We start from the raw sequence: 25,264 nt of genomic DNA, 5'->3' as shown, positions 1-25,264 counted from the left end.
AAAAACACATTTAAATAAGTCAAGTTTTTTAAAATGATTTTATTAAAAAAAAAGATTTTGATGTTTGGATAAACATTGAAAAGTGGTTTTGTTTTTGTTTTTAAAGAGAATCAACTTCTAACATATTTTGCAACAAAACAATATCTTTTTTAAGGAATTTTTTTTAAAATATGTTTTGAATTCATTAACTTCTCCAACAAAACAAACTCTCGACACATATTATTTTGGTTCAATTCAAATTCACTCTTCAATCTAATCATTTGAAATATCATTTGATTGCAATTCTCTCGCAATCTAAACCATTCCATCCAAATATTATATAAGATTGTTTTTGTATCTGAGAAATCATGCGTGGAAAATTTTAAAAAACTTTAATGTTATAAAGAATTTAAAATCCATTAAAATGATTCAAAAATATATATTTTATAGATTTAAAATCAATTGCCAAATTGTTTTACTCGAACAAATCTCATGAATCTTTATCTATGAGATGAGTCAATTCTACCGATATTTACAATAAAAATTAATATTTTTAGCATAAAAAAATAATATTTTTTCATGGATGACCCAAATCATAGATCGTCTTATAAAATGCGACCTGTGAGATCATCTCACACAAGTTTTTGACATTAGAAGAGTATAGATTTTGAGGAAAGATTTAAAATTATAAATTCGTGTATTTAATTTCCAGTTCGATCCAAACATTGGATTCTAATTTCTGAATCACTTTCTGATTGGTTTAAACTTTGAATTTAATTTATCAATCTTTCAATTTCTTTTATTAGTTCAATTTGCACTAATTACATCGCTGCCTTTTTCCCCACCTCCACGCAGAATCTTACGTCACACACACTCAGCGTGTTCGTGCGTGAGATCAGAACCCCATTATCGCTACGCAACTATATAAACCCCTCAATGCACACTCATCTTCTTCAAATGCTCTCGTACTCTAATTTACTCTCTTTACACCATTCTGCAAACAATAATACCTTCACCCTTCGCGCATTTCCGCAATTTCTGGTCTCTCGTCGTGATTTTTCCCTAAATTTTGGCTCGATTGGGGTGAATTCAAGTAAAATGTCGTCATTTGATGCTGTTTCCGTTGATTCCTATGTTTGTAGGAATCATAGTTATGGCGTTCAGAGTGCGGGTATTGAATTCGACAGTTTTGACCTGGATCGCTTCGCTGACGTCGGCAATCAGCTTGCTGACGCCGCAGGGGATGTCATCCGCAAATATTTTCGGAAAAGCTTTGACATTCTGGACAAAGAGGATTTGAGTAAGTTTTTTTTTTTGTTTTTGAATGGTGGTGTTAAGTTTTGATCAATCGAAGTTCCTGTGGTCTGTGTTTTCTAAGTGATTGATAACTTGTAAATTAGGTCCTGTGACGATTGCTGATCAAGCTGCAGAGGAGTCTATGGTTCAAATTATTCAAGAGAAATTTCCTTCTCATGCAATGTGAGTTTCTGGGCTGGCTGTTTGGCTTGGATGAGATTACATTTATTAGATTTTCGGTAATCATCATTCTGAGTAAACATTCGGGTTCTACCTCCAAGTTAGTTAAACTGTCAACAATAACTTCGTATCAAGTTTTCTCTTCTTTTTTTACCCGCTATTCATTGTGTCTCCTTTAATTTCCTGGCTTAACGTGTTTAATCGGACCTCGACTTCAATCATGATCCGAATATGTTAAAGTTTAATAGCTTGACACCTGCTGCAATATTGCATTGCACGATAGCCTGCTGAAATCTAAATAACTGAATCTTTAAGGAATCCTGGAGTCGCACGAAACTATGGATGGATTCTTCCTATCATCTTACGAAGTTGGTCCAATGAGCTACACGTTCTCAAGCATCCCTTCCTTTTGTAATCACATTCCAAGATTTCAGAATTCCTTACATTTAAGTTCAAATAAATATAAGATTCTTTCCCCCTTATATATAGTGCTGCTAAATTGGCCCTTGAAATTTGGCGACCTTGTGATATATCAAGGGAGTGAAATTTATGCACTAATTTTATTTTAAAAATATATATGTTCAAATTTCACTGCCTTTTTATCAAAATAATGGTCAATATACCCAGAACCTTTCTGTTTTCATAAAATTTAAGCTGGCTGGTTTAGTTTCTTAGAAAAAAAAGGACAAATGGTTCTGATTTTCAGATATGGAGAGGAGAAAGGATGGAGGTGCAAAGAAGAGGTTGCGGACTATGTTTGGGTTTTGGATCCGATAGATGGAACAAAAAGTTTTATAACTGGTATCAATTTCTATGGTCTTTGTCGCTCTTGGATTGAAGAAGTTTTGCTCATCAGCTGATTGATTTTTCTTATTAATTATTTTATAGGTAAACCCTTATTTGGAACTTTAATTGCTCTACTCCATGAAGGTAGACCGGTAAGGATCCCAAGATAGCTGTTTCATTCAGGAAGGCTTTGCATGGTCTTTCCAATTAGAAATTTCCCCAGTGGTTGTTGCTTTGTGTTTTGAAATATTATTTTTCCTTATCAGATCCTCGGCATTATTGACCAACCCGTTCTGAGAGAGAGATGGATTGGCTTAAGAGGAAGGAAATCTACTTTGAATGGGCAGGAAATCTCCACTCGCAACTGTTTACAGCTCTCAAAGGCCTACTTGTCTGTCCATCCTTTTTCCTTAACTGATCTTTATTCGCTAAAGTATTTCATAATTGAAGATTTCATGAGAGCTCAAGTTAAAACATATATGACTCTGGTATTTATTATTCTAACCGACCTGTTTTTTTGTTGCGTAACATTTCTTACTCATTATCAGGTACACAACTAGCCCACATTTATTCAGTGGAGATGCTGAAGTGGCCTTTACTCGAGTAAGGAGTAAGGTCTGTCCTTTTAGCTGGCTATGGTTTGGACATATCTAGCCCTTTTGCTTAAGATTATGGCAAAAAAGAATCACATGCACTGTTTTATTGATTCCGAGTTGTCATGAATAGTCTGTTACATCATTTATTCTCGTAGATTCACGCGATTATGTGTCCAAAAACACACACTGACAAACTTCAAAACACAATCAAAGAATTGTGGCAATCTGTTTCAATGATTTTTGCATCCACACATCCAGTGGTCCGTTTTTCCATGTCCGTTAGTTTTGGTTTCTTGGACTCGGCTGACCTCTCAGATTTCTGGGATCTCCAAATTTCTTGTCGACGAAGTTGCATTCTTTGAAGACCCTTTCTCAGATTATATTTATCAATTCACTGTTGAAGAAGTGAAAAACTTTATTTTGATCTGAATTTTACTCCAGTGTTCCTTTTGGTACTCGTGGCTCTGTCATATTCCTATCGTAACATGTTCTTTTTAGTAGTTTTTATCTGTTCGGAATCCCGAGTTCAAATTTACTTTTGTTACTTTATATTGACGAAGTTGTGCTTTTAGTTCTGTTGTTCAGTTTGTGTGTTTATGTTTTACAGGTGAAAGTGCCTCTATATGGCTGTGATTGTTATGCCTATGCCTTGTTATCCTCAGGTTACGTAGATTTAGTGATAGAGTCGGGTCTCAAGGTACGTTTTATAATCTAAATTCTATCATATTTTCGTAGATATATTCAATTATGCCTTCAACCATTGGGTCCTTTTGGAATTCACACATCTTATTTAAATTTTGGAAAAACAGGATCAATATATCCTTAATCACAAGCTAACCCTTTTTTAAAATTCAATTTGGAGTTTTAGATGGCAAGGTTTGAATTTTCCCAAAACTGGATTCACATACTCTGTTTCAAGTTTCAAACTTTAGTTTTAGGCCAATTGGAGACATTTAACAAACAAATTAGCTCTTTAAGAATCGGAAAAAGATTATCTTTTGAATTAATAATACACAGTTAACAGGATCAAAATGTGTCGGTTCAAGATTAATTATGAAATTATCATTAGATAAAAGAGTGGATTGCAAGGATAAAACGGCAACCTCTTATAGCTAGATATGGAAAAAATGCAATTTTGCCTCAGTTATGCTTATGGTTCTCTATCCCTTCTCTTCAGTCATCTACTGCAAATACTAAATATTACGGTTCCTTAGCTATATTGCCTTGTGCGTATACTTGTGATGAAAGCTAAACTGCCGGTAGAATTTATAGTTTGTAACATGGACAGACTACTTGATATTGAGCTTCTTTTTTTCCAGCCATACGATTTCCTTCCCCTGATACCTGTGATTGAAGGTGCTGGTGGAGTTATAACTGATTGGAAAGGCAATCAACTTCACTGGGAAGCTTCTGCAAACTCACATGCCACGAGTATGTAGTCATGTGGATTCAACTGCTTTTGTTCATAATCTGATTTTGCAACTATTTAAATCTGGGGACAATGTATGATTTATTTATAATAGTACTCAATCGTGCTATAAGATCTGTAGTTCTATCACGTGTACCATCCATTTTTTGGCAGGTTTTAATGTAGTGGCAGCAGGGGATAAAAAGGTTCATCAAGAATCTCTGGACGTTCTACAGTGGCACTAATGGGGGCATTGCCTCTGCTCATTGGATATTATTTAATTTCCTGTTGATTAAAGTTGTTTGGGACGAGAAACTCAGCTTGCTTAGTCGCTGCAATTTAGAAAATATCACCGTGGTTCAACACCCAGTGATAGAAACATGGGAGTAGGAACGACAACAGGACAACAGCCAACAGGAATAAAGCTTAGACCCTTATTTCTAAAAAAATTCTAAAAAATTGTGACTGTGTTTTATTATTTATCCAACTGTTTAATTAGTCGATAGTCAGATATTTTGTTTGGTTTTTGTTTTTGAAAAGAGACAGCTGTTTTGTTATATATTAGAAACATATGTTTCGAACGTTGTATTGTGATAGATAAATTTTATCTCCGTATCCATGCAAGCTACATTCTCTAAATTTTTGTTATTGGTTGATGGTTTGAAGAGAGAAACATCCATTGCGAGATACCAGAATCTTTTGTGAATGCGGACAACCTTTATTAATACTAGAAAAATATGCATACGCATTGAACATTAATTTCAATGCTCTGGCCAACAATGTCTTTCCAGTTCCAGGAGGTCCATATAGAAGTACACCCTAAAATTATCCATGTGATGGACGAACTCAAAATCCAAATAAACATGAAAGTCATCCACAGCGTCACAACAGTCAACAGGTAGTTAGTTGCCTTTGGAGGTTTAATGCCAACCCTCAGAAATAGTTCAGGGTTCATTAAAGGTAATTCTATAGATTCTCTTCGTTCTCGGATTTGATCTGAAAGACCACCCACAACAGAATAACTCACATTTCCAGGATCAACCTGAGCCACACAAAGTCGAGTCGACTAATCAACCTGAAACATAGCCTGCAGCCAGCCAAAAACAAGCACTTGCATAGAGCACGTCCATGGACCTCACGAGGAAGCGCTCGCATGATTGTGAGCGTGGTCATATCAAGAACAACCCTCGTGCCTGCAGTAAGTTTCTCTCTATCAACCTTATTGCGGCAGCCCACCACATACCTTGGTCCGCTGCTGGCTTTCACTATAACTGAATGGATAACAAACAATGTCTATGAGTAGTCCAAATAAGAAAATAACAAAAAAAAGGCCAAACAATCCTGATAATAAAAAGAATCGGTTGAATTCCAGAGCAAACTCTGAAATAAGAACCATTCGCAATCGTTAACAAAGAATTCAGTCGTCACAGCACCAACAAATGGGTGAAAAACATCAAGAAGATAGAATGGCATTGGGCTATGAGAATAAAATTTGAAAGCAGCAATCGTTTCCAAAAAATTAGATAAAAGATAGAGATCCCACATTCCCACCCAGCGTTCATTGTCCAAAGGCCTTAGAACTTCGCCTATGATCTGCCCGACACTCTGGAGTGACTTCAATCATCTTCTGTTTGGGTATATTCCTTCTTTGTAGATCTCAAATTCTCCCGTACTACAGAAATGACAATGGTCATTTAGTAAGTGTTTTTCTAAAACAATCTTTAATACAAACAGAGACTTTATAAAATACGGCCAAACTCGCAGATAAGCTAGTTCAACATCTGATCTATCATAAGTAATGAAGTACTTCTCTCATAAATTGAGATATATGAAACTCCAACTGCATGAAGCACCAGATAAATACAGATGGGATAAACACCCCTCCCACCCAAAGCCAAACTCACACGTCCCAACCAACAATTAAAATCAACGAAAAAACTTAAAGAAATTTTTTGCTGAGTGAATATGACATTTTGATCTAGTAATTACAAAACTTGCTCCTGGAAAGCCGATGAAATCGTGGGCCACACTAGTAAGAAAATCTCAATGGAGGTAGAGATTTACATAAATGAACTACGATTACAGACCCAATTATATTTAAGTTTCATGACTAATGAGTGAGAATCCTCAATCTAGCTCAGCAGCATCAAAAGGGAAAAACCTACCGCTTACTGTGTTAAGATTTGGACATGTGTTTTGGAGGCAAGAAAATTGTGCCTATGTTCACATTGCATTCCAACGCGAATGTTCGCACTACCGTCCATATGGTGGCTAGCAAAGTTTGAATCTGAAGAGTTTGCTATATATAGAGCTCATTTGCTCATTTTCTAGACATCTCATCCTAGCTTTCTAAGCATCCCAAGTTCAAGAGAGTAACTCAAGTGAGAAGAAAAAAAATTGAGTGTTATTCTTGGATGAGATAGAGAAAATATTTTCCCGATTATACTCGGGATTGAGCCTTTGAGAGATTGAGTGTTGTATATGCTAGTAATATTTTCTCACTGTAATAAAAACTTACGCTAGCTCCGTGGACGTAGTCTATCTTGGTTCTTGCTGATTATTTTATTCAGCATATTTTTTATCATCACGATCAACGTGGCTTCCGTGTAAAGTGTAATTTCCCAACCTACTGAATATTTTACACATCATGTCATTGAAAATAAACCCTAACACTGCAGCATTAGATTGCACCTCTTAAAATTTCAGAATAGCAAAATACTAAATAAATCAATAAAAAAATCAGCTCTACCCAAACGAAATGATGTTAAATTACAAAAAAACGCAGCAAATTAAGTTTTAAGAGAGCGAAACCGGATCGAACGCGGCCTTCGAGTTCTTTATGATTAAGAAGCTTCTTCCGGTAATCCGCTATCGCCGATTTCCGGCTTCCTCCGTCGTCGCTCTCGCTTGCCATTGCCGCTCTCTTCTTTCCACCTTTTTTTGGGATACAAACTTTTCTCCTGAAGACGATTCAGCTTGGTGCGCAAGTAAGGTGTTATTTTCTGATGATTAGTTTTGGGAATTTGGGCCTAAATTAGACGAAGCCCATTAGAAGGCCCAATGAAAGATTGGATAAATCGACCAAGACCCAAATACTGACGAGAAGCAGAATGCAATCTGACCAACCTAAGTTGAATTAGAAATAAACATTAGATAAATTATCATGAATATGTGTGATGCTATTGATTACGTAAGTCGATCTATTTGTTTTTTGATCATGTAAGTATTTAAACGGCTTTGTGTTTTTATTATTATATCACAAAGATTTTTACGTAATGTCAGATATAGTTGACGTGACATCAAGATATTGTTTATTTATTAGATGTCATGTCATCGTTCCGATTAATATCTGAACAAAGTTTGTATTGATAAAAAAAAATGTCGATTCATATATTTTTGCGAGTTAATCTATAATGATCTATCTAATTATATATATGATAAATGATGTAGTTGGTTCCATTTTCTTATACTTTTTAGACATGGTTCAATTTTTTAATAAAAGAATCCATGTAAGATAGGAGGAAAATGAATTAACCATGGGTTAGTTTTTATATACTGAGAGAATTTCTTTCAGTATTTTAATATCATTACAATATGTGAATCATTCGTATATCTGCTAACCAAGAATAGGCACCAAAAGCTCAAACTAAGCCTCCTTCTCCCTCCACCCCAGAATCATCCGACAACATTGGATATCACAAAATGATTTCGATTTGAACATTAATTTCCTGAAAAAAACATTAAAAAGTTAATTAAAAAAAATAAAAAAAAGGTTCAGAATCAACACAATGCCGATAACTTTCTCCCGATTTCTTCCATAGTCATCCTTCCAAAATTTCATCCTCCCAGGAGGGCAGCTGCAGATATGGAAAATGCATATCCACGGCGGTGTATCGCCGATCTCCGCCACTCGCCACTGTATTCCGCCGTGGCAATCCTCCTGGTTCTTTCAACATTCGTTTCAAACGCTGTCGTCTCAACCCACGCCGCAAGAATCAACGCCCCTGCGAAATCAGACTCGTTCACCCCACCGGACAATTACCTCCTAGACTGCGGCAGCTCCGCCGCCACAACCCTTCCCGGAAAACGAGTTTTCCTCGGCGATTTAGAAACCAGCAACTACTTATCCAACAACGGCCTCGATCTCAAAGTCTCCGCCCCGGCCACAGCTTTCCCCACCGCCCCCTCTCCGATTTACCTCTCCGCTAAAGTCTTCGAGACCGAAGCCACCTACACTTTCCATGTCGCCCGACCCGGCTGGCATTGGATCCGGCTCCACTTCGCCCCCGTCCCAAACAACGAAAAGGACCTGCAAAACGCAAAATTCAAAGTAAAAACCAGCAACAACCTCGTATTGGTCCACGAATTCCAGCTCCCCGAAAATCGAACGTGGGAATTCAGAGAATACCTCGTCAATGTAACCACGGAGCGTTTCGCTTTAACCTTCGAGCCTTCTCAAGGCGGCTTGGCTTACATAAACGCTATCGAGTTCGTTTCAGCGCCTGACATATTGATCGGAGATGTGGCCACCGCTGTATCTCCCAAGGGCGATTACTCGGGGCTGATGAAAAACGCATATCAGACGGTGTATCGGCTCAATGTCGGCGGCCCCGTGATCACGGCTCAAAACGACACGTTAGGAAGAGCATGGGACTCGGATGAGCCGTACCTAGAGCCGAAAGTCGTCGGGAGCGACGTATCTGTGGACCCGAGCGTGATAACGTATCCTGAGGGTGAGTCACCGCTGATAGCACCGCCGGTGGTTTACGCCACCGCTACCCAGATGGCCGACGCCAATGTTCAGGTGAGTGAAGCTGATTTTCTTACAAGAACTGATTTTGCTCTTTGAATAGTTGGGAAAATATTTCGAACCACGGTTTAAAAATGAAAAATATTGCAAACGTGAGCAATTTGCCAAATGAATATTCTTTAAATTTTTTATGCAAATTTATTAAAATATAATTTCAACATCATATGTTAGATTATGGTAAAATTCCATATATAATTAATAACTTTTATTTAACAAATATTATAAAACAACATTAAATTGATATACGCATGAATGATAATAAATTTGATATATTTTAGTAAAATTAAATATATTTGATTAAATATTATAAAATAATAAGGAATTTTTGGCAGGTGTAGAAAAGTTGAATCAGATATGTATTTAATTATATATTTAAATATATCTAATGTAATGTTGGTAAAAATTGGTTTTTGAGATATTTTTTTTTTCAAAATTTGGTATTGATAGCTAGCTAGTTTTATTTTCGGAATGAAGAATAAATTCTAGAAATTAGTACAAACATTGCACAGTAAGTCTCTAGTGAGACGGTCTCATGAATCTTTATTAACTGTGAGACGATTTAACCCTACCGATATTCACAATAAAAAGTAATACTCTTAGCATAAAAAGTAATATTTTTTCATAGATGATCCAAATAAGATATCCGTCTCACAAAATACGACCCGTGAGACCGTCTCACATAAGTTTTTTCAACTTTGCATTAGTTTTTTTACGTCAATGTTAACGGAGTAATGTTACACAAACAACTAAATTTTTAAACATAAAAAATTCAATACAAAATCTAACGATATAATTGTTGTAGGATTAAATATAATTTTTTTTTTGGCATCTTTATCATTATTCATGTTATTCTACGTATCTAACAAAAATGCCATATCCAGGTTCCCAATTTCAACATCACATGGAAAATGAAGATTGATACTTCGTTCCAATATCTCGTTCGACTACACTTTGCAGACATAGTGAGCAAATCTCCTAATGACCTGTACTTTAATGTATATATTAATGGTAAGCCGAGCATCACCGGGCTCGATTTATCCACGGAAGCAGGCGGATTAACAGCAGCCTATTATGCTGATTTTGTCCTAAACTCATCCATGGTCACGGGTTTGGACCCATTGACAGTTCAAGTCGGACCGATGGGAGAAAATGCCGGTACCAAAAACGCGCTTCTCAATGGCCTAGAGGTCTTGAAGATGAACAATTCTGTTGGAAGTCTTGATGGAGAATTTGGTGTCAATGGGGAAAAGGCAGATGGTAATAACCAAGTTAAAGGAACAGTAGCAGCCGTTGGATTTGCTATGATGTTTGGTGCGTTCGTTGGATTGGGTGCAATGGCTGTGAAATGGCAAAAAAGACCTCAAGATTGGCAGAAAAGGAACAGTTTCTCTTCTTGGTTGTTACCAGTTCATGCAGGGGATACAAGCTTTATGTCGAGTAGTAAGACTTCATTAGGGTCTCGAAAAAGCCAGTTCTTTTCATCTACTACTGGTTTAGGCAGGTACTTTTCTTTTTATGAGTTGCAAGAAGCCACCAAGAATTGGGATCCCAGTGCGATTATAGGCGTTGGAGGATTCGGGAATGTTTATCTTGGAGTGATCGACGATGGCACGAAAGTCGCGGTGAAACGAGGCAACCCGCAATCGGAGCAAGGGCTCAACGAGTTCCAGACTGAGATTCAGATGCTTTCGAAACTAAGGCATCGTCATCTGGTCTCGTTGATTGGTTATTGCGACGAAAACTCGGAGATGATTCTCGTGTACGAGTTCATGTCGAATGGACCATTCAGAGATCACCTGTACGGTAAGAACTTGCCCCCTATATCATGGAAACAGAGACTCGAAATCTGTATTGGGGCAGCTAGGGGATTACATTACCTTCACACCGGTGCCGCACAAGGGATCATTCACCGCGATGTGAAAACTACCAATATTTTGTTGGACGACAACTTCATCGCCAAGATGGCTGATTTCGGGCTGTCTAAGGACGTAAACACGGAGCAAACGCACGTGAGCACGGCAGTGAAGGGTAGTTTCGGGTACTTGGACCCCGAGTACTTCCGGAAGCAGCAGCTTACGGATAAATCAGATGTGTACTCATTTGGCGTTGTCCTCTTGGAGGCGTTGTGCACACGTCCCGCCATCGACCCTTCCTTACCCAGAGAGCAAGTGAACTTAGCAGAGTGGGCGATGCAGTGGAAGAGAAAAGGGCTATTAGAGAAGATCATCGATCCAACATTGGTCGGTCATATCAATCCCGAGTCGATGGACAAACTTGCTGAAGCTGCCGAGAAATGCTTGGCGGAATACGGGGTCGACAGGCCGACTATGGGGGATGTGCTGTGGAATTTGGAGTCCGCTTTGCAGCTGCAAGAGAACTGGTCACATGGTAAAAATGGCGAAGAAAACGGGTTTTTTTCGACCCCAGCTTCTCCTCCTATTGTTATGCCTACTCCTCCTGCTGTTTCTGCCTCAGATAACAGGTCAAATTCTACACCGGAGGTTGGAAAAAGCTCTGCTGAAGTTCAAGTCATCGATGAACATTCTGGAACAGCTATGTTTGCCCAATTTGCTGCACTGAATGGCCGTTAAATCACTTGTTCAAAAAAAAAAAATGGATTGATGCAAAAAAATCTTGCATCATCCTTGTGTATCCATAAGCACACCTCTCTGTTTTGGTGTGTGTATCACCACTGTTCAATACGTACTGGAAATTTTTATAGTATAATTACTGAATGTCTATGAAACTTGTTTTCTTTTCTCTGGTTACAAGTAATATTATAATTAGTGGTTCCACATTTTGTCAAATCTTTTTTTAATTGTGTGAGCATTTTACCATGTTTCGCGGATCATATCATATAACTAACCATATAATTGGCCATTATTAAACGTGTCCAATTACTTCGTATCCAAGTTGTTAGGAGTAGATGAGTATTTGATGAATTGTGGAGAGTTCAATCATCAACATTTTCTCGAGTGATCTTGTCGCATGAGATTTGTCCAACGTGAATCATCTGGATGACGTAATTTACAAACTATTGACATTAATTCAAAGATTTACCAAGTCCGCAATTTAAAAAAAATAGAAAAAAGAAAAAAGCAGCGGTCCTAATATATATATGAGTAAGTCTTTTGTGAGACGGTCTCACGAATTTTTATCCGTGAGATCTGTCAACCCTACTGATATTCACATTAAAAATTAATATTCTTAGCAATAAAAGTAATATTTTTTCATGAATAACATAAATAAGAGATACGTCTCACACAAGATACGACACATGATTATCCAATCATGCATCCGTACAATTTTGTCCCAAATTGACCTCTAATCTTCTTTCAATTCACAAAAATCCCAAAAATCAATCGTGACCGTATTGCGCGAAGCATTAAAACATATCTCCTATATTATTAAAATTAAAGGAAAATACAATTAAAAGCGGCGTTCTATCATTCTCTCCGCCACTTCTCCGCCGTATCGGACATGACTAAACCCAAATATGTGCGCCATACTCTCGATTCCATCACCGTCAAGCACATCGGGAAAACTATTCGCCGTTAGTTTTCTGATATTCCTCTATTTATCATCTGAATTTGGTCTTAGCTGAGCTGCTTATCTGTCTGCTTCGTTCAATTTCAAATTGGAGCTGTTCTTGAATTGATCGTTTCAATTTTTTCACGAATCGCAAGTCGTTAGCTCTGTTGTTTTTCTACCTTCGTGTCTGATGCCGAAATTGGTGTTACTTACTTGTACGGTTATTTGTTTGTTTGTCCAGCTGGCGACTGTGTTTTAATGAGGCCTTCGGACACATCAAAGCCGTCGTACGTCGCGCGTGTGGAGAGGATCGAGGCGGACAGCCGCGGCGCGAATGTGAGGATCTATGTGAGGTGGTATTACCGGCCGGAGGAGTCTATCGGAGGCCGGCGACAATTCCACAGCTTAAAAGAGGTGTTCTTGTCTGATCACTTTGATTATCAGAGCGTCGATACTGTTGAGGGGAAGTGCACGGTGCACAACTTCAAGAGCTACACTAAGCTGGATGCCGTTGGGAATGATGACTTCTTCTGCCGATTCGAGTACAATTCTTCTACCGGTGCCTTTAATCCCGACAGAGTTGCGGTGTAGGTTTATTCTTAGAGTACATCTTGTTTTGCCTGAGTTAAACTGTTGAAATTAAGGGGCTCCTGGTGAATTTTTTGTAAATTTGGACTGTATGTGAATCGAACGATAGTACTGGTTTCTTAGAATTGATATTGGAACACTGAAGTTAATGTTTTTAAAATTTTTGTCATCACCTAATCTACACTAGGGGAAGTTTTAGATATTTTGAATAATACCTGCTTTAATTGATAAAAAAAATTGTTTTTGTCAAGAATCTATAATTCTTCTGGCTCGATTCTAAATCCATGCTGTAGTCATCACCTTATATAAAGATTCTTAGTGGGTCAGAAAGTTTCTTCTTTTGGCTGCTTTAAACGATTATCTGGTGTGAAAAAAGAAACAGGAGTGATAACTGGGAAGAGATAAATTTATATAGTTGACTCGTTGATTTTAATCATGAATTGAGTAACCGAAAATATACTTCAGGGGAGCAATTAGGATGGTTCAGCACCTCCAATCGTTACATTTGTCCAAAATTATGGCTTTGTGTTGCTAAGTTCAATTGTACTGTGAGTAAAAACTTTGATTTCGGGGAATACTGGACTCCAATATTTATTTTCCTCTGTGCACTAAATAAGGTAGCATTTTTGGTTTCTAGTATGTTAGTTTTAGTTATCGATCCATGGCTCAGGTTTTTGCATTATGTTATTTCATTTTCCATCTCATTAAATGGCTGCAGCTACTGTAAATGTGAGATGCCTTACAATCCCGACGATCTCATGGTTCAGTGCGAAGAGTGCAGTGATTGGTGAGTTCACATACCCCTCAGAATCAGTTGATGTTGGTTATTTGGCATACACTTGTACTATATAATATGCTGATCGGCTTCATGCAGTGGAAAGAGTCATGATACAACAATATTATTTATGTGGATCTTCCTTAAGCTTTTAGTGTCACATTCTACTCGTTCTAGCTTCAGTTCTATTGTGTTGAGCTAAAAACTATATTGTATGCATTTTTTTATGTTACGCTATTTTCAAAATGCACCTGTTCATGTAAAACTGGTATATTGTTCTGCTATGCTGGTTCCTCTCCTTCTGGAATTTGTTTGACGGGTTATCTCATCTCCATAGCTATATGGCAGGTTGTGTTCGTTTTTAAATGTTTCCAAAGCGAGACATGCATGTACGTGTGTCTTGTATATATACAGACGACATGTGTAGAATAGGAAATTATATGGAAACTAAATGTTTCCAAAATGAGATAAGTAGGTTGTACTAATAGAAAGTGCCTGTACCATGGGAGCATGGGGGTGACTTGCCGCACCTAAAGGCGAAGGAATTCGTTCCACTCCAGCTATGAGCTATGTATGTGTACTCTCTTTGTGCTTTGTGAAGTGACTTATCTGATATTCAAGAGCTAATGAGAAGGCGCTGTAATGTTTTTCCTCAATCTTAGTTTAGGCATGAAAATTTAGTTGACTGTTCTCTAACTTCATAGAGTAAGACCCTGTCTTATACCTGTTTAGATGAAGCTCTCGATTACTTTATTTCCAGTTATTCAGCTTTTGTCTCTTTTTTTAAGAGTTCACTTTCTGAATGACTCTCTTGGACATTAAATTTTTTGGTTGGCATCGCACTTTTTGATTATCCATTTTGGTTGCACCGTTACTTTTCCTATGAGCGTTTGATGTCGATCTAGTTTGTTCATTTCAAAGTTGTTTCATCATTTTACTCTCAGCTTTTTAATAAATTGTGGTTGAGCGACGGTAACTCCTGTTAGTTCCTAAGAAGCATGGCTTTCCTAATTCACAAACAAATTTTTTGTCACATCCCATTCGTAATGTGAGGAAAAAAACGAAAGACTAAGTATGCTTGACAGTTTTAAACATATGACCTACACAAATAAATCCTTGGCAGCTCCATTAGGAATCAACGGTTTTTAACATGAGTGAAATATAAATAGAGCTACTTTATGGTGGGGATGTAACTTGAAAGCTCATAACAGATTGCATTGTTGTTTCCACTAGTTAATACATTCACGTGCATCCTCATCTACAAGGAAAATCTATCCCTCATAATATGTGGAAACAGGGTGTGCCCAATCAAGTACAAATATAATTCTCTGTTGCTAGCTACTAAACATTGGGATTCCTGTGTATGACTTCTGAACTTGGGTATCGAACTGCATGGGACGAAAAGCTGGTTTTAAAAATTTTCAGAATATATGTGGGATCATAGAGGTAGATGATTATCCCTTGTGATGCTCCTAAGCAATTCTTGGGATCCTGTTAGGTAATGGATTTACATAGTGTTTCTTCTAAGATTAACTGTTTTTTCCCCATAAGAGGACTCGAATATTCATGGTCTCAGACGTGAGGTGTTAAATTAGAAATTGCTGAAGTGGAAATGCATATTTTTTTACCTTTAAGACCATGCTACAACCCGGTTTATTAGAGCTATCTTAGTTGCCGACTGGAATGGTGAACGCAAATTATTACCATATTTGTGAGGCCTGAGGGGAAAGAATTTGGTCTTAACATTAGATATTTATTGCATTGGACTGTAACAATAAAAAGTAAAAACTTATGCCATGGGGGCCAAAATTTGTTTCGAATTTAGTGTCTAAATTGAGAGGATCTATCATTTGATTGTTTCATACATGGCAGTGAAATAAGCATCCGTGATCTTGTTCAGGTTCCATCCAATTTGTATAGACATGACGCCTGAGGAAGCCAAAAGGCTTGACCACTTTTTCTGTCATAATTGTTCGTCCGAGGATCAGAAGAAATTACATAACTCTCATGTTTCTACCAGACTTGCTGATGCAAAGGTAATTCAATCACTGCTGCAATCTTTGATCCCCTTGTAATTCTCGTTTTCAAAATCCAGTCTTGATTGATCTCCGCAGTTATGAATAATTAAACTTGAGGGTTTAGCCTAGAGTGAACAAGATGAGTTTATCTGGAGTAGAAGTTGTAGACACTACCTCGTCTTGCCAGTAAAATACATTTTGGGATGATTTCAAGTTAAAATGCAATCCATCGTAATTGCAAGATCATTTGGATTCTGTAGGCGTAAAATAGTGAAATATTTTGATCTTTGAAGTCGATAAAACCTATTTGTATTACTTATTCCCGGACAGACATCTTCTCAACACACAGCAAAACATGCTTAGATCCTCGAATCTTATATAATAATTGTGCTTGGGTTTTCTGCATTTTCAAATATGAGTTAATTTGGGTTTTTCAGGTGGATACAAAACGCCGCCGGAGGTGAGAAGATATGAATATGTATGTTCCCATAGGATGCAAACAAACACCAAGTGAGTGATGGCAATGTGTCTATCTTGTTAGAAAGACAGTTAAACTCTGTTCCCATTTGTGGGTGTGTGGTTGTGTGTAATTATGTTATGTAGATACTATCCCCCCGCCCCATATTTCTCTTTTTAATCCATCTTTCAACTCCAATGAAGTCATAGATGAAGGGGTCTGTGTTGTGTAGTATGCTTGGTGATCTGTTGTTTCTATGTATTAGTTATTTATACAGACAATGAGCAGCGGGTGTATATTTATGGATATTTGGGGTTCTTTTTCAAGTTCATGTTTCAAGTTTCAGAATTTAGGATTTGAATCCGTTCTTAGGATTTGCCAGTATCGAATTTATATTGGCTATTACTATTAATCTTTCATCCCTTTTGTTTTATCTACGTAAATTCTTGTTTATGGTTACATAGAACAAATTTTCAGAATGTGGATTTATGAACTAAGACTGAGAAATCAATTAGCATAATTCTGAGGTGGACCAACGTATTTTGATAAAGTGATTGAGCTATTTCAAGTGTCAAAATCAACAATTCAAGTAATTAGATTGGATATGAAATCTAAAGAATGGGATCGAAGGCACCGTAAGGCTTCTGCGTGAGCCACTGGTGTGTGAATCAAATTTCTTTCAGCTGGCAAGACTCCCGGGTGAGTACGGAGTGTCCTAACCGACAAGACTACGAATGCATTGTTAGTCATCAGCGGTGTCCAACTATGATTTGGTTCAATTTTAGATAAAAATTTGAATCGAATTATATTTTCTCAGTTGTCCAACATTTCAAACCAAACCAAAACATGAAACTTTTATTACCAAATCACGAATTTCAGTTTGGTTTGGTTTGATAACTAGTCTTAAGTTTCTTAGTGAATTAGTTCATAAAATATAGTGATTTAGTAAAAACTGTAATTAATATAAGACAAAAGTTGAGTAAATATTTTATTTGATTGTGGGTAGAATGGTTATAAATAAAAATCATATATTAAAATACTTTGCAGGTTGCACTATTTTGCGACTGGTAAAAAAGTCTAAGCTTTTAGGGTTGTATTCATGTTTATTTGAACTAAAATCTACAATAAATAAATTGCAATGTAATTGTATAGTTACAAAACTCTCTAATATATAATACAAACTAAGAATCAAACATAAAATACATATATTCAAAAAAATCACACTAAATTAACAAAATTTATTACATGATTTTTTTATGTTAATGTAATCGATTTGAATAATTTGGTTTGATTTATTTTTATTCAAGATTTGAAGCAATCCAATTTTTATGATTTGTTGTCAGCAAAACCGATCCAAATCATGAGATTTGGTTTGGTTTTATAATTTGATTCAGTTTCTGAACATGCCCACCCTACCATAATTTGCTTAGCAGTACGCATAATCTTTAGTATTACTTTGTTCAAAGATTTAGCCGAGATGATTACGTAGGTCAGTCTCTAGTGTACCTACGTTTTTACTGTTCAATCCAACAATACAAACCCCAGCGCAGTCGACAGCTTCCGATAAGGCAAAATACCGTTCTTGAAATAAACTGAAGACGTGAAAATGCAAGTGAACAGATGGCTGATGGCAGATCCAATATAGCGATTGCCAGCTCATATGCAAAACTGTTACCTACGTTGATCACTAAAATTCCAGAAACAAAAAGAAAAGTATAAAATATACAAACTAAATTTGCCGTCCTCATTTGGGTTAAATTTTAATATTCCAGCTTAGTAATTCGTTATCCGTAGTCTTCATTGAAACCTTTTCTTTTGCTTTATATTCTACTTTCTAGTCCTACTATAGAGGTAGGAGATTTACTGCTGCATGAATATTAGCATACATTAAAGCGATAGGGTCATTTTCTTTGGGTGGTAAAAGGGTACAAAAGAAAAAGAATGGATAACTTTCTTTTAACCTGTCTTAGCTCTCTTCCATACAATCACAGTGCCGCCAAAATCAGAAGAAGCTAACAAATTCTCCCCATGATTCCAAGCAACGGGTATAGCTGGGTAACCATGCCCTAGAAATTTTTAGTCGATCATCAATATATATATGTGGGAATGAAAACAGTAAAATCTAGAATACGGTAAAAAAAACCTGTAATTTGTTGACACGCGTGCCTTGGTCGAGTTAAATCGTGGAAGTAGACATTAGTATCCTCACTTCCAGCAACTACAATGGTGTACAGATCAATCTCAGGAATCAGAAAGGTTAAGATCATTCAAATATGAAAATTTCTGAACCATAATGATTCAGTACTAATCTTCACTTACACTAAGTACTACATCATTTGCTACCGATTAACTATATCATTCCTCGAGGTTCTAAAATTCATTAGACGCTAGTCGGGCATCAGACCAGCTCCTAGGCCGCCTAGTCCCAACCCTAGATGAGAATCACTGGTTCCAATCGTTAGCATCTCCTCTCTCATAATGCCTATAATATTCGCTATTCTCCAGCACGTTGAAATTTCGAAAACTCCAGAATATTTCCACCGCCACGGTTATAACAGGTAAAATTGCTATTGCCCAGACTACTTCCCCGATCTACCACACCCTAAGGCCGCCTAGGCTGGCCGATTAGCACATTTTCGGTGCGGTCGGCCAACGCCTATGCACCGTCTAGGAGGCTGCGTAGGGCAATATTTAGAACATTGTCTTTTTCCTACGCGTAACATAATATGACACTAGCCAATAGGAGACATTATGTCAACATCCGTCAATACAAGACATTTGGCAAACAAGTCAGTATAAGCCATTAGACATACTTTCAGTTGGTATACAAGATAATGTAAAACCGACTGTAAGGATGTATGCATTTGTACCTATATATTCTCCTTTTTCGAGGGAAAGCAAAGGGCAGAAAGAGGCGCGAATACTATGCAAACGAGCCGACAATTTCAGCGCGCGGCGGAGGGTCAAATATCCCTGTATCTCCAAAGACACACTGCAGAAACAAAAAAGCGTTCAAGCAAAATTGAGATTCTAAAATTACATTGTGAATTCTGGAAAAATATATTTAACCTGAAGAAAGATAAACTTCCATCTCGAGAAAAAGTCAGTAATACTGGACCACTTGCGAGCAAGGAAAAGGTTCGGTACTGAACCGTAGTGACAGGAGACTTTTGTTTGCCACTGCTTCGATAGCGGTGAGACCGGGATAGAACACCAGTATGCGAATTCATTGTAACTGTGTAAACGCATCCCTGTAGAGTCAGTTGAAGAGGGGGGTGTCATAGAAAAGAAGATTAAAAAAAGGTTATTTGCAGTATAAAATCATCGTAGCTGATGGTGTACCAGAGCATCACCACAGAAGATAAGTTGACCCGTGTGGTCATGATCCATAGTGGCAACGTCACTGTTGAAATTTGATTTATTGATCATTCTGCCAGTGCTAAAGTTGAACACCTAGAATGCGAGAATGTGGTAATACAAAGATTAGAGATCCTGTGGAAGTAAATTGCAACAAAAAGTGCTACTTTACTCCCAACATCGTGAGGCCCAAAACTTTTTCCAAAATTTTAGCAACCGTGGATGTGAAATTTTAAAACATCCGAGAAAAACATATTTAGTGAAACAGACACAAAGCATTACCATGATCTCTTTATTTGAGTTGCCAACAGAGAGGAAATTATTGTTCTCCTGCACAAGTTAATAGTAATAATTGTTGGATATTTTGAATCTACTAGTAGCGAAAACGTTGGAATAGAATGTTATCATGCACTTACAGGATGAAAGCGAATACAAAGTTGTGAAGAAATTCCATAAATCACCCTCATGCAAAGCCCTTTTGACGTATCCCATACTCGTACCGTTTAATCAATTGAGGAAGAAGCAATATACTGATTGTTTGCTGAGAAATCAAAATCTGAACAAGGAATACACTTTAGATCCAAATAATGCGAGAACGCTTGGCAAATTTAAAGTACAGATGTTGACAAAATATCTAAGTAAATAACTTAACTCAGCAGCAAGAATCAGCCTATCATAGGTGCACTATGATAAAATTATCAATACAATTTACTTAGCCCTGGCCAACCCAAACTACAAGTTCTCATTTAATTATAGGTAAATAAATAAATCAGTCGCATTTCTCTATATAGTTGAAGCAAGATAATAGGACCCATATCCGTGTATCCTAGCCCAATACATTTGTTACTATGATTTTAGTATTTTCTTTCTTTCCTCTATCTTGACATTGTAAAATCTAATGTAAGTGATTTTTATAGAAGCTCCCGAAGTATTTATGACAAACACAGAAGTAAAAAGAAGCATAGAAGTGTAACAAGTTTATATAGTCAGTACCAGTTAATCCAACCTGTGACATCTTTTGTATGCCCTGTTAACTGCTTCAGAACTGATGGTGGTGTCGAGACTGTGCATACAGTCAAGGTTCCACCCGATGCTCCATAAACAAGCAGATCAGAACTCATATGCCGGAGCTTTATGACCGTAACTGTGAAGTTTATGTTCTTAAAGACATTTCAACAATGAAAATAAGCACTAGAAAAAAATAGAATTTTTGCTCTCTTAGTATTATTACCCATGGCCTTGCACTAGTCAAATATGCAGTGCATCCCTACAAATGAATACGCGGGTTCAACCTATTTTCTTGGGCGCTCTATATCACTTGCATTAGAACTAAAACTTGTGCTGTGACTCAATGCTTGACTAGAACTTCGAAGATCCTGGAAATTTATGGACAGTAAAACTGATATAGCGCTGTTAAGGATGAGATAGAACAAAAAAAATGAGGCTATTGATAAGCAACTAAGTTAACTTCTTTTTTTAGTCTAATACTTGGCTCCAGGCCTCATTGCTAATGGCTGAAGCATGGTGCATGCCGATAATCTATCACCGATTCTATTAAAAATTTTGGTGCAAAAGATATTCATAGGACAGACTGAAATGACTCAATACTCAATAGATTATTGTCCCATACCCTGCTAATACTCCAGCTGCTCACATCAAACAAATGGGAGAGAGGCGGAGAAGATGATATCCATCGTCCGCTGATGCATCAAAAAGTAAATAACCTGATGTGAGAGTCGTATGGAAGAAAAGCTTAAACAATAACCATATATCAGGAATGCAGCAAGCTCATAACTTATTAGCAACATTTAGCTAAAGGTTCAAAAACAAAAATACTGGCATTGCATAGTATTTACAATGGTGAGCAAACACGGGTTAAAAACTCATTTGGTGAAAAGTTGGTGTGTACCTAAATCAAGTCAGGTTTTACATACCTATCTCCTGGAGTGCTTGGTTGACTTGGTGTCTGGACACTGTCCCAAATTCTTGGCCTATTAATAAAATTACGGTAGGTGATGTCACGCCCGAGACCGGGGTTAGTTGACACCGACATTGTTTTACAACCACACAATTAAAAACAACAAGCCTCGTAGTACAGTATAAACCAAAAACCAGTTTATTACTCATAATCAATCATAAGATTGTCTTCACAACGTAGATTCTTAAAACGATAAAAATATGCGGAAGCGTTTACAACTTATTAAGCGAAAACTAAAGTAAATTTATTGATTCTTCTTATTATCAGCCTCAAAATTAGTCTTGTTCATCTTCCTCGATTTTCTCTTCTGATTTATCTAGGGAGGTTAGAGTAAAGGGTGACTGATATGATCGTCACTCAGTAAGCGGGGGTCATTCGAGCACATACATAAAAAATACACATGAATTTCGAAAATCACATATCATATCGTGCATAACATGATTCTGATAACATGTCATCATCATAACCATAAACATAATTTTGACCAAGGCACTGAGATTCCTCAACTTTCCATGGTTTACTGATATGAATCCTTAATTTTTACTCCTCTAAAGGGACGAGACCATATAACAGTTACAATCACACTGTGTAAGGGCCATAAACATATCATGCATATTGGGATTTTCACCCATATCCAGTTGAATTCTCACAGTACCCAAAACATAAAACATATGATAATCATATCAAGAAAGGGTATAAACAGAATAAAGGTGCTCGATCGAAACATTCAAAAACGAAATAATTCATATGCAACACATTTAAAACAAGCCCACTTACGAAAGACAAGTGTGCAAATTATAATATAACAAAAACCCACTTACCTTAGATCTAGAAGAAAACGTGAAGAATTCGGAAACCATAGAATAATCATGCAACCGACACTTCGAAAACGCAGCAACACATCTACCTAAAAATCAGCCGCTTGTAAAATTCCTTGTGCCTTATTGAACCGTTGGATCGGGCTTAAACTTTTACAGTACGTTCACAAGTAAGTCAAATAAATTATGAAGGGTGAAGATCGGGTTTGAAAGTCGTTTTAACCTACTTATGGAAATAAAATCGTAGGTATGTTGTTCCCGCCTAAAATTTGAGCATTTTTCTTGTGGAGGCTATAAACGAAAAACTAACCGTTGGATTTGGCTGAAATTTGGATATGTTATTCAAAACATATGAAAGCATATTCTGAACAGTGGAGATCGGATTCCGGGTACCCGAACGAGAGAAACGAAATTCTGAATTTGAAAAAAATTTTCATGGCTCGTGCAAAATTTTTGGGAGGAAATTTCGAAAATTGGAGAGGAAACTCGAAATTTTCAGTGTAAATTTTGAATTAGAGCTTATCCTAATTATAGAGGGGTGGTAAAAATCTTACCAAAATTCGATTGATATCATTCCATAATTTGGAGATGCTCCTTCCATAAATTTCGAGATACTCCTTCCATAAATATTGAGATGTTTCCCTGTTGAGAAAAATTGTCTTGTATGTAATATTTCCTTGCAAATTTGATGGATATCCAGCCTTAATTTCAAATTTACTATGTATCTTGCACTGGATTTCAAATTTCATATATTTATTGGCTTGTAATTTCAAATATTATGTATTATTTAATATTTTCGAATTTATTATTTTTACAATAATACCATAATTCGAAAATAAATTTTTATACATGTCTACATTTACAAATTACACTCCCAAAATTTTGGATATCACATCCCTCCTCCTTATTGGAAGTTTCGTCCTCGAAACTTGAGTCGGCTTGATCTTTGAAGAGGTAGGGATATTGCTTGCGCATTTTCTCTTCAAACTCTCAAGTAGTTTTCTCGTTCTTTGTGGTTTGACCATTGCACCTTGACGTAGGGAATGATACGTCGTCTCAGTACTTGATCCTTGGTGTCCACAATATGAGTAGAGACATCTTCATATTTCAGCTCTTCCACCAAGTTACTTTTTGATTATGAGCAGTTCAATTTCCATAACATGACTTGGGTTCGGGATGTATTTCCTTAGTTTGAACTTGTGAAATACATTGTGGATTCTATACATATCTGGTGTCACTGCTATTCTGTAAAGCAATTTGCTAATTTCTCCAGAATTTCGAATGGTCCTACGTACCGAGGATTCACTTTTCCAACTTTATTGAATCTAATGATTCCTTTCATTGGCGAGACATTTATATAAGTTTTTTCACCCAATGTGAATTCCACTAGTCTATAAACCAAAAACCAGTTTATTACTCATAATCAATCATAAGATTGTCTTTACAACGTAGATTCTTAAAACGATAAAAATATGCGGAAGCATTTACAACTTACTAAGCGAAAACTAACATAAATTTTTTTTTTTGTATTTGGCGCGTGCCATACACTTTGTGTCTTGCACGCGCCACAAAACGCGTGGGGCAGCCGCCCCAGGCGGGCCCCACGTGTTTTTTGGTTTTAAAATGTTTATTAAGCGGGCCCCACGTGTTTTGAATTTATTTTTTTTTAATTTTTTCAATTTTTTAACGGTTTGTTTTTATTTTTTTAATACTTTTTGTTTTTCATATCGTTGTAAATATTTTTTTTTAATTAATTCGAATTAAATTATAAAAAATCCAAAAAATTTGTAACGGCTATTTAACGGCTAGTTTCAATTCTCTTTTATAAATACCCACAAATGTGTACACATATTTTCATTCCAACTCACTACACTCTCCAATTCTACTCTCTAATATTATCCCATCTATTTTTTTTAAGTTCCAAAAATCTTATTTTCTATCCAATATTCTCACATCTCAGGTCACCGTAATATTGTTTTGGGCTGTGGATAACTATACCCTAGCTAACTACATACAAAAAACTTCTTTCTTTATATGTTCAACTGAGTACGAAGAATAAGGAATCCAGTATTTGATTTTTCATCTGATGGGGACGTTAAGGTGATCTTTCCACATTTTGAATCTATGTATAATAAGCTGAATGAAAATATAAAGATGGCTTGTGTCTATGTTTAGCTAGAAAATGAGTATGTACAACCTAAAAATTGATTCTATGACAGCCAAAGCATCAATATACCACCTAAGGTATGATCAAAATACAAATTTCACTAGTCATCAAACATCAGCAGACATTCCAAGACATTTCAATCTATCCAAAAGGCCATTGATATGCACAACATTTTACCAAGCCAATCAATAAATATAACTTGTCACTAGTTGTCAACTTATTCGACACTAAATCCCCAAAAGTATCAGCCAAAAAATCAGTGGATATACCAAATCCAAAAGATTAACCATTTAGATGCAAAAGTTTAACAAATTTATTAGTGATTCAAAAATCACTGGGCGGTTAAGGTGACACATAACATTATCCACCCCTAGAGAAACAATTTCTCAAAGTGTATTAGGAAGAAGTAGGAACTTGTGTGAGATCTTAGCACAATCAACATCAAGACCAAGGCATGTAAAGATCCAAATATCCATATTGATTCACATCAAGAACCAGATATCTCCATTCATATATCCTC

General features: G+C 36.7%; 5 protein-coding genes across 10 annotated transcripts; 3 read left to right on the top strand and 2 right to left on the bottom strand.

Annotated features, from left to right (window-relative positions):
- Positions 1 to 790: 790 nt before the first annotated feature.
- Positions 791 to 4,814, top strand: LOC142526326 (bifunctional phosphatase IMPL2, chloroplastic-like). 2 transcript variants are annotated; one of them, XM_075630634.1, is made up of 9 exons: positions 791 to 1,279; positions 1,380 to 1,458; positions 2,162 to 2,256; positions 2,344 to 2,393; positions 2,508 to 2,674; positions 2,790 to 2,856; positions 3,445 to 3,534; positions 4,157 to 4,268; positions 4,420 to 4,814. In XM_075630634.1, the coding sequence occupies exons 1-9, from the start codon at positions 916 to 918 to the stop codon at positions 4,488 to 4,490; spliced, it is 1,095 nt and encodes a 364-aa protein (XP_075486749.1). In that variant the 5' UTR covers positions 791 to 915; the 3' UTR covers positions 4,491 to 4,814. The 2 variants fall into 2 exon arrangements, with proteins under 2 accessions (XP_075486749.1, XP_075486750.1); XM_075630635.1 differs by having other exon boundaries at positions 2,508 to 2,632; positions 4,420 to 4,813.
- A 131-nt stretch (positions 4,815 to 4,945) lies between these two features.
- Positions 4,946 to 7,318, bottom strand: LOC142526327 (26S proteasome regulatory subunit S10B homolog B-like). Of its 2 annotated transcripts, none has more exons than XR_012815222.1 (3): positions 7,057 to 7,318; positions 5,789 to 5,917; positions 4,946 to 5,516 (listed from the first exon to the last, which is right to left on the bottom strand). XR_012815222.1 is itself a non-coding variant. In XM_075630636.1 (3 exons), exons 1-3 carry the CDS (start codon positions 7,157 to 7,159, stop codon positions 4,973 to 4,975), a joined length of 555 nt encoding a protein of 184 aa, XP_075486751.1. In that variant the 5' UTR covers positions 7,160 to 7,286; the 3' UTR covers positions 4,946 to 4,972. The 2 variants fall into 2 exon arrangements, 1 of the variants encoding a protein (XP_075486751.1); XM_075630636.1 differs by lacking the exon at positions 5,789 to 5,917 and having other exon boundaries at positions 4,946 to 5,287; positions 5,380 to 5,516; positions 7,057 to 7,286.
- Positions 7,319 to 7,852: 534 nt separating this feature from the next.
- Positions 7,853 to 11,802, top strand: LOC142526325 (putative receptor-like protein kinase At2g21480). Its single transcript, XM_075630633.1, has 2 exons — positions 7,853 to 9,049; positions 9,937 to 11,802. The coding sequence occupies exons 1-2, from the start codon at positions 8,111 to 8,113 to the stop codon at positions 11,644 to 11,646; spliced, it is 2,649 nt and encodes an 882-aa protein (XP_075486748.1). The 5' UTR covers positions 7,853 to 8,110; the 3' UTR covers positions 11,647 to 11,802.
- A 649-nt stretch (positions 11,803 to 12,451) lies between these two features.
- LOC142527036 (chromatin remodeling protein SHL-like) lies at positions 12,452 to 16,750 on the top strand. The gene is made up of 5 exons (XM_075631741.1): positions 12,452 to 12,608; positions 12,828 to 13,173; positions 13,893 to 13,961; positions 15,850 to 15,985; positions 16,405 to 16,750. The coding sequence occupies exons 1-5, from the start codon at positions 12,536 to 12,538 to the stop codon at positions 16,429 to 16,431; spliced, it is 651 nt and encodes a 216-aa protein (XP_075487856.1). The 5' UTR covers positions 12,452 to 12,535; the 3' UTR covers positions 16,432 to 16,750.
- Positions 16,751 to 17,918: 1,168 nt separating this feature from the next.
- LOC142528026 (uncharacterized) lies at positions 17,919 to 24,185 on the bottom strand. 4 transcript variants are annotated; one of them, XM_075633058.1, is made up of 11 exons: positions 21,716 to 24,185; positions 21,412 to 21,505; positions 20,775 to 21,191; positions 20,198 to 20,337; positions 20,064 to 20,111; positions 19,767 to 19,877; positions 19,494 to 19,675; positions 19,295 to 19,416; positions 18,568 to 18,642; positions 18,386 to 18,490; positions 17,919 to 18,111 (listed from the first exon to the last, which is right to left on the bottom strand). In XM_075633058.1, the coding sequence occupies exons 4-11, from the start codon at positions 20,246 to 20,248 to the stop codon at positions 17,939 to 17,941; spliced, it is 867 nt and encodes a 288-aa protein (XP_075489173.1). In that variant the 5' UTR covers positions 20,249 to 20,337; positions 20,775 to 21,191; positions 21,412 to 21,505; positions 21,716 to 24,185; the 3' UTR covers positions 17,919 to 17,938. The 4 variants fall into 4 exon arrangements, with proteins under 4 accessions (XP_075489173.1, XP_075489175.1, XP_075489171.1 ...); XM_075633060.1 differs by having other exon boundaries at positions 20,775 to 21,157; positions 21,412 to 21,481; XM_075633056.1 differs by having other exon boundaries at positions 20,775 to 21,157; positions 21,412 to 24,185.
- Positions 24,186 to 25,264: the final 1,079 nt, after the last annotated feature.

Source organism: Primulina tabacum, chromosome 15, assembly GCF_025594145.1.
Source record: "Primulina tabacum isolate GXHZ01 chromosome 15, ASM2559414v2, whole genome shotgun sequence".
Classification (NCBI taxonomy): domain Eukaryota; kingdom Viridiplantae; phylum Streptophyta; class Magnoliopsida; order Lamiales; family Gesneriaceae; genus Primulina; species Primulina tabacum.
This window is presented reverse-complemented; position numbering and strand designations above follow the sequence as displayed.

Bases quoted from the DNA above. Each gene is read 5' to 3' on its own strand.
- LOC142526326 (XM_075630634.1), top strand. From the start codon at position 916: ATGCACACTCATCTTCTTCAAATGCTCTCGTACTCTAATTTACTCTCT. The intron at 2,857-3,444 runs GTCTGTCCTTTT...TATGTTTTACAG, and splicing joins TTACTCGAGTAAGGAGTAAG to GTGAAAGTGCCTCTATATGG. The intron at 3,535-4,156 runs GTACGTTTTATA...CTTTTTTTCCAG, and splicing joins TGATAGAGTCGGGTCTCAAG to CCATACGATTTCCTTCCCCT.
- LOC142526327 (XM_075630636.1), bottom strand. From the start codon at position 7,159: ATGGCAAGCGAGAGCGACGACGGAGGAAGCCGGAAATCGGCGATAGCG. The intron at 5,517-7,056 runs GTTTCGCTCTCT...TTATCCATTCAG, and splicing joins CGAAGGCCGCGTTCGATCCG to TTATAGTGAAAGCCAGCAGC. The intron at 5,288-5,379 runs GTCCATGGACGT...TGTGTGGCTCAG, and splicing joins TGCGAGCGCTTCCTCGTGAG to GTTGATCCTGGAAATGTGAG.
- LOC142526325 (XM_075630633.1), top strand. From the start codon at position 8,111: ATGGAAAATGCATATCCACGGCGGTGTATCGCCGATCTCCGCCACTCG. The intron at 9,050-9,936 runs GTGAGTGAAGCT...TGCCATATCCAG, and splicing joins TGGCCGACGCCAATGTTCAG to GTTCCCAATTTCAACATCAC.
- LOC142527036 (XM_075631741.1), top strand. From the start codon at position 12,536: ATGACTAAACCCAAATATGTGCGCCATACTCTCGATTCCATCACCGTC. The intron at 13,962-15,849 runs GTGAGTTCACAT...GATCTTGTTCAG, and splicing joins TGCGAAGAGTGCAGTGATTG to GTTCCATCCAATTTGTATAG. The intron at 15,986-16,404 runs GTAATTCAATCA...TGGGTTTTTCAG, and splicing joins CCAGACTTGCTGATGCAAAG to GTGGATACAAAACGCCGCCG.
- LOC142528026 (XM_075633056.1), bottom strand. From the start codon at position 20,248: ATGAGGGTGATTTATGGAATTTCTTCACAACTTTGTATTCGCTTTCAT. The intron at 19,676-19,766 runs GTACACCATCAG...CTGACTCTACAG, and splicing joins TCTTCTGTGGTGATGCTCTG to GGATGCGTTTACACAGTTAC. The intron at 18,643-19,294 runs GTACAAATGCAT...ACACCATTGTAG, and splicing joins CGAAAAAGGAGAATATATAG to TTGCTGGAAGTGAGGATACT.